General features: G+C 47.8%; 1 protein-coding gene across 1 annotated transcript in view; it reads right to left on the reverse strand.

The window, feature by feature from the left end:
- Nucleotides 1-6,301, reverse strand: part of CCNF (cyclin F) — a 20,610-nt gene extending 14,309 nt beyond the window's left edge. The window contains exons 1-6 of the mRNA XM_006763893.2: nucleotides 5,994-6,301; nucleotides 3,990-4,096; nucleotides 2,984-3,051; nucleotides 1,548-1,741; nucleotides 1,123-1,176; nucleotides 275-379 (exon numbers count right to left, since the gene is read on the reverse strand). Coding sequence (XP_006763956.1) covers nucleotides 275-379; nucleotides 1,123-1,176; nucleotides 1,548-1,741; nucleotides 2,984-3,051; nucleotides 3,990-4,096; nucleotides 5,994-6,170 — 705 coding nt within the window. The 5' untranslated portion in view covers nucleotides 6,171-6,301. The remainder of the gene's footprint in view (nucleotides 1-274; nucleotides 380-1,122; nucleotides 1,177-1,547; nucleotides 1,742-2,983; nucleotides 3,052-3,989; nucleotides 4,097-5,993) is intronic.
- Between the last annotated feature and the right edge of the window lie 790 nt (nucleotides 6,302-7,091).

Raw genomic sequence — 7,091 nt, forward strand, 5'->3', positions numbered from 1 at the left:
CCGCCATCCTGGCTATCAGTTAATTTGCATATTTCCCTGATTAGCCAATGGGAAGGGTAGCAGTCATATGCCAATTACCATGTTTCTCTTTTATTAGTGTAGATGACAGTGGTCATTTTGGGACAGTGCTGAGAGTGGCCCACTAAGCAGCAGTTCCCAGGGGCCTACTAGATGAGGATCCTTCCTGTGCTGACAACCTCATCCAAGGACCAATTTGGAGACTGTGCCTTTGGCCAACATAATTTCTCCTCTCCCCAGACCCTGGTCCACTCACATCCGTCATTCTGTCACTTTCCCAGAGGAGGTACGAGCTGGTCAAACATCCCTGATTAGCAGACTCTTCAAACAGTTCACGAGCCTGCTTCTTTTTCTCTTCATCCTGGAAAAGTCCAAGCAGTTTATTCTCTTCTTATTCTCTTTCTGCTAACCCATTCTAGTAACCATCTTCATCTTTCTCCATATCTCTAAGTGTCCCCATGCATTGCTCTTTAGTAAGAATGAGTTAACTAAATCGGAGTAGAAATGATTTCTCTAAAGACATACATTTGACAATCAACGGGGAAAGTGAATTCATGAGTTCTGCCCTCACAGGTTCTGCTTTCTCCTTGACCAGGTTTGTGTTTGGCTTGGCCCTAGGCCTACTGGAGGGCAAGCCCTCCACACTGAACCCCCCAGATGGTGATGCTGGAGGCTATCTTGGGGCTCCTCCACCGCCTCCCTCATGCTCAGTGTCCCTCCCTGTTACTGTCAATGCACACCTGTCACACCACCTTCCCTGACTTGCTGCAGAGGGAATTCCTTAATAACAAAGCTTGTTAAAGCTTCCTCAAATGTGGAGAGTCTGGGTGAGCAGTGGGAGAGGCTCACCAATAGCAGAACCATGGAACAAATAAGCACACTCAGACGCTCTGCCTGGCTCCACACAGCCTCTCAGTCAGGACTCTGGCTCTGAACCCTGGACAGCCCCTTTTGCTGCCTTTCACTTACTTCCTCATCCTTGGTGCTGGTGGCTGGCAGAAAGGTGAGCAGCATGGACATGTGACACTGCTGTATTCTGTGTGCTCACCCAGGCCAGGCACACATAAAACTCAGAATCCAAGTGGGATGGATAACTCAACTCACCTCAAAAAGATTCAGTACTCTCCCCAAGCAGTGCAGTATGGACGCTCTGTGAGTCTAAGAGGAGGAGGAGAAAGAAGTATGATCACCAGAGGCGAGAACATCCGGGGCTGCCCCTCCCAGCCTGTGGGGTTTGCAGAGGACGGCCTGCTTCATGGAACCTCTCTTGCCTTTCCAGCTGTCACTGTGCCTGCAGTCCAGCTCATCAGATTCCCCTAAACTCCAGCTCCGAGGCCTCCTCTCCTGCTTGGGCATTTCCAGACGCTCCCACATCCAGACTATTGGTTTTCTGTGCCTCCACAGCCCTCAGGTCCCTGACTTTATATGGTCCACAGCATCTCTCCTCAAGGTTTCTCACCTCCCGGATCCTGTGGGGCTTGAACCGCCCAGCGCTGCCCACCCTAGATGCGCCCCTGGCCAGGACTCACCCTTTGTAGCTGGCACTCTGCCCGGAGGCTCTCGTGAACCACGGCCTTGCAGCAGCTTCCAGACACTGACCACGGAGGGCGGATGAAGAGCCAGATGAAAGGTGCGGCACTGACATTCAGTCGCTCAGCGAGACTAAAGTAGCGAGAGGCTTTCAGGCCATTCACTTCTGCGCGGGCCTCATCAGACACAGACACTGGAGAGGCGGACAGAACATGACTCAGGGATGTCTCAAGGACAAATGTGAGCGTTCTCCATGATCTTTTGTGAAAGTCTAAAACCCCAAGTCCACTGCAGTGCAGAGCTGCTGGTGTTTGAGGAGACAAAAGCCCTCCGGAATGGGGGGCTCCTTCCCCTTCTCTCCCTACTTTGTGACTCATGTACCTCTGCCAGGGTCTTCCCAACAGCCTGGATTTTGAAGGTGGGAAGGTGCTCTCTGTGAAGGTGTCAGATGCCCACCCTCCCTCCTGTTGGGTACTGCTGGCAACCCCCCCTGCTAACAAGTTTATTTTGGGGGTAATGAGAATTTCCAAAATCGGACAGTGGTGATGGCTGCACAACTCTGTGACTATACCAAAAATCACTAGGTTGTATACTTCGGATGGGTGAGTTGTATGGTATGCGAATTTTGTCTGGGAACTGCTATCTGATGGGAGGTTTGGGGCAGGACTGCAGCTTTTCTTAGCCTGGAGGAATGCTCATTGTTTCTATTAGTCACAACAGTCTTGTCAACTGACCACATGCAGGGGCTATTTCTCAATAAGATGCCAGATTTTTTACAAACAGAAAAACAGCTGTTTTTAAATCTTAATGTGTTTTGGGAACCAGACAGGATGCACCCTAGGCTAGTCCTTAGTGTGCTAAGCAAACAGGCAGGAATTGGTGGAAGGCCACATAAGATTCTTTCAAAGAGCACCTGACCTTTGGGGGTAAGGAAATTCAGTTACCATGCTGGCTTTGACCTGCTTGTACCTGCCTCCGGCTTAGAGCCTTGGCTACCCGTGTTCTTGATATCCTATGGAATTAGGCACACTTTGACCACTGCCCCTGAGTCCCACAGAGGAACTGTGGCTGAGACAAGGAGCCAGAGTCTACACACGAATTTCGGTGTTAACTGGACAGAGGGCAGGCAGCCAGGGGAAGGCTGCTGCCTGAGTAGCCCTCATTCTAAGTCTCTGCTCAGTCATTCTTTGCTGACTGAAATGAAAAGATTTATTAAAATGAGAGGTAAGTCTCCCAACGTACAAAAATCAAACTTCATCAATGGGTCCCTCAGTAGGGCACCTCTGGCACAAGCTCCTTGGAGAAGACAGTAAGGCAGACCTCCAGATACAGTAAGAAGAGCAACTAAATTACAAACACTGAGAAGAGCTTATGCGTGTTCTAAAACATCAATACCAAGAGGGGCAATGCCAGCTCCAGCCCTGCAAGGACTTACAGCCTTCATTGTAGAGGTACGCAATGCCTAGTTTCACAGCAGCTTCAAAATTTCCCTTTTCAGCAGCCCTACATTAAGAACAGAAAATATCACAGAATTATATTCCATCAAGGTTATGTTCCATCACAGCAATTGAAGCTAGTGTACTTATTTTCTGAATAGCAACTTTTTTTTTTAGCTAATGCAGTTATATATCATACAACATGGATGAACCTTAAAAACATGCTAAGTGAAAGAAGCCAACAAGTTGTATGATTCCTTATATGAAATGTTCATAATGGGCATATCCAGAGAGAGGAAACAGATACTAGGGTTTGGGGGATTGCAGGTAAAACAGGGAATGACTGCTAATGGGTACAGGGTCTCATTTTGGGGTAATGAGAATGTTATAAAGTTAGTGTTGATGGCTGCATAACTGTGACTATATTAAAAATCACCAAGGTGCACATTTAAAAAGGGTAAATTGTATAGTTTGTGGGTTATATCTCAGATGGCCGGCCTGAAACTACTGGCACACTTGGACGGTGTGTTTAGTCATTGTCACACTAGGATTCACAGGCCTTAGGGCTCACACCCACTTTGGTCCTGCCTCTGGGTCCCATCTCTAGCAGGGGAATGGGATCAGCCAGTGAACGAAATGCAATAGGATTTAAACCATATGGTTTTGACCAAAAGAAAAGAGCTGAATAAAGTTTCCACACACAGGTGACCTGGGTTTGAGTCACAAGGGATGGGTCACAGCCCAAGAGGGACTCTTCAGAAGCACCACTCTGACTAATGAGAGTTGGGCCTGTGCTGGTGGTAGGATGACTGATGACTGTGCTGGAAGTCATGTGACTCAGTGGGTGAGGTTGACTGCCCTTAGTTGCTTCCTTGGGGGGATAAGGAATTGGCAGAGGCTACAGGAAGATAATCATTCCCAGGTCAGGCCTTGGGACACATGCTAAAATATCAGGGAGGCCCCAAGATGGGAGAAAACCAAGCTATTCCCAGGGTGCAGAGATACCTTTCAAAGAGCTTCAGGTTCCTTGGAGAAGGCCACAGCTCTTGAAAGCTGGCACATGCCCACACACTGGCATGGTTGTCCACCAGGTACTTGAGGTGGGAGTGCACCTGCAGAGCAACGGAAGCAGGGTAGGTGGGAATTAAGGGACCTTCCCAGAAGCCATGCCTCTGGAGCTCTTGAAGACAGAATGTAGGGTCTCCTGTCCTCTTCCCTACCCCAGTAGTAAAGGCCCCTACTCTATGTCTTATAGTAACAGTGGCTGTGAATAGAAAAAAGAGCCCAAAAATAATTTTCTCTGTGGCTCTAAAGGTGGAGACAGTGGTCCTAACCGGTTTGGCTCAGTGGATAGGGCGTCGGCCTGTGGACTCAAGGGTCCCAGGTTTGATTCAGGTCAAGGGCATGTACCTTGGTTGCGGGCACATCCCCAGTAGGTGGTGTGCAGGAAGCAGCTGATTGATGTTTCTCTCTCATCGATGTTTCTAACTCTCTATCCCTCTCCCTTCCTCTCTGTAAAAAATCAATAAAATATAATAAATAAATAAATAAATAAAGGTGGAGACAGTGGTCCTGGAAGGGGGAATAATCATCTAGACTGAGAAAGAGGGAATGACACCTTTGTACGATATATAGCTACAAGGAACAGAGGAACCAAGTCTAACAGGAGCAGCTAGGACAAAAATTTGTTTTTTTGTTGTTGTTTTAAAATTTTTATTGATTTCAGAGAGGAATGGAGAAGGAGAGAGAGATAGAAACATCAATGATGAGAATCATTGATCAGCTGCCTCCTGTACACCCCCTACCAGGGATCGAGCCCACAACCTGGGCATGTGCCCTTCCCCAGAATCGAACCCTCCGGGTTCCTTCAGTCCGCAGTCATATATCATACATGATATTCTAAAACATCCCCTGGCTGCCTGCCCTCTGTCCAGTTAACACCGAAACCCGTATGTAGACTCTGGCTCCCTTCCAGGCTGACATTCTATCCACTGAGCCAAACCTGGAAGGGCCAAAAACCTGTTTTGTATTGTTCTGCCTGGAGTCTTGCAGTGGGAGCATGAATGGAGCCTAGAGGTCAACGGACTCTTGGAAAAGGCTGTCAGCAGCCTCAGGTAGGACCTGGAGCCTCTGCTCTGGGCAGGAGCCCTGATCACTGGTTAGCAATCTAAGCACTAACGTTCCCACCGCCATTGGAAACTCAGCACCCATGGATATTATAACCCAAATGGAGGCGGCTTTGGGAGTTGGAGAAGTGGATTCTTGTTTTCCTACAAATTTACTATATGCCTTGGGTTAAGTCGTTCAGAATGAGGCTGCAGTTCCAATGTCTGTAAAATAACTCCGAGTCCCTTTCAGTACTGAATATTACATGGGATTTGTTCTCAAGGATATATTTTTATTCTTTTTAATATCTTAAATTTTTTTTAAAAATATGGAACGCTTCATGAATTTGCGTGTCATCCTTGCGCAGGGGCCATGCTAATCTTCTCTGTATCGTTCCAATTTTAGTATATGTGCTGCTGAAGCGAGCACTAATATCTTAATTTTTTTCAAAAAAAATTTTAAAAAATATATTTTTATTAATTTCATCCCCAGTAGGGGGTGTGCAGGAGGCAGCTGATCGCTGTTTCTCTCTCATCAATGTTTCTAACTCTCTGTCCCTCTCCCTTCCTGGCTGTAAAAAATCAATAAAATATATATATAAAATTTATTTGTCAAGTACAATTGAGATAGTGTTAGTTTCAGATGTAATGTCTTATGTCTTAAGAAATACAAATTTTACTGCCGTAAAAAAAAGTGGCTTCTCTGTTAAACATTATAGTGAACGTACTACTTTTAGGTTTCCCATGATCGGAACAAACTCAAGCATCTATTAACAATTACCATCCTTGTTCCTCTGTTCTTTTTGTAGCCAAAGTTCTGTTCTGACATTTAAGAACCTGAAACTTTGACGGAATGACCAACACTGCTAGGGCTGACACTATCTTTCTTCATCGGGCAACTTACAGATCGCACAGCAAGGATGTCCCCAACAGAGAGCCATTTCAGGATGTGAAAGAGCACGTCTTCTGGGAGACTCAAGATGGTTAAGTTTCTGGGTCTTCTTCTTATTCTCCGCTTTGTAGGATAACAGAAACACTTGGCACACCTACAGTGGATCACTGAAGAAAAAAGAATCAGCATGGTCTCAGTGATGTGCTGGAAAGGAGCTATACGGAGATGAAGTTATACCCACAGATGACTTAACAGTTACAGTCCCCGCCCCACGAAAGGAGTCAGCCGGATTTCTAGTCCCCAACAAAGACTTAATAAAGGAGCAGTATTATAAGGATAACAGAAGACGTCGTCATTCATTCAAATATTCAGTAAGTATGACGGTGAATAGCCGACAATCATGTAGCTTGGCTATCAGGAAACCTTCTGACCGGGAGCCCAGATGATAACCGGGAGCCCAGATCTGCTCCGACTGCATACCCCAAGCGGCCAATGGGATGAGGTCTCTCAATGGAGCCCCCGGGACCCCTGCTGATCTCTCTGCTCCGACTGCATACCTGACTAAGATGCATAATGTTCCATAAGGCTCCTTGGACTGAACCACCTGGTTTTCGAGTCCAAACCAAGAGGGTCAGTTCCACAGGGACTCAAAGGCTGAACTTGCAGGACAGCTTGGTCCCCCCTCTGCCCAGTGTCCTCTCTCCCCATGGCGGGTGAGGTGGGGGGGAATCATTCCAACTCCAGCAGCTCCTTCCTCATTCTAAGTGGAGGACTTGGACACTCCCGGGCAGGACCCCCTCACCCACAATTTTCCTGGTTTTCCATACAGCACTCCGCCCCCCGCCCCGCTCTTAACCGGGGTCTTCCCAGCCGCAGGTAACGCGCCGCGAAAGCCCGACCTACACTCAGGGGGACCAGTTCCCACAGGTTACCTGGATTTTACCGCACCGTCCTCATTCCCTTGATGTAGGACAGACACGGAAACGCTTAGCCGCCACGGCGATAACTTCCCAAACCGCGGCAGCGCTCACAGAACCTCGACAGGGAATGGGACCCGCGCGGGGCTTTCACGCGGACCCGGGCGCCGCCTGGCATTTAAACTGCGCGCCG

The sequence above is a fragment of the Myotis davidii genome, unplaced genomic scaffold (assembly GCF_000327345.1).
Source record: "Myotis davidii unplaced genomic scaffold, ASM32734v1 scaffold599, whole genome shotgun sequence".
Lineage (NCBI taxonomy): Eukaryota > Metazoa > Chordata > Mammalia > Chiroptera > Vespertilionidae > Myotis > Myotis davidii.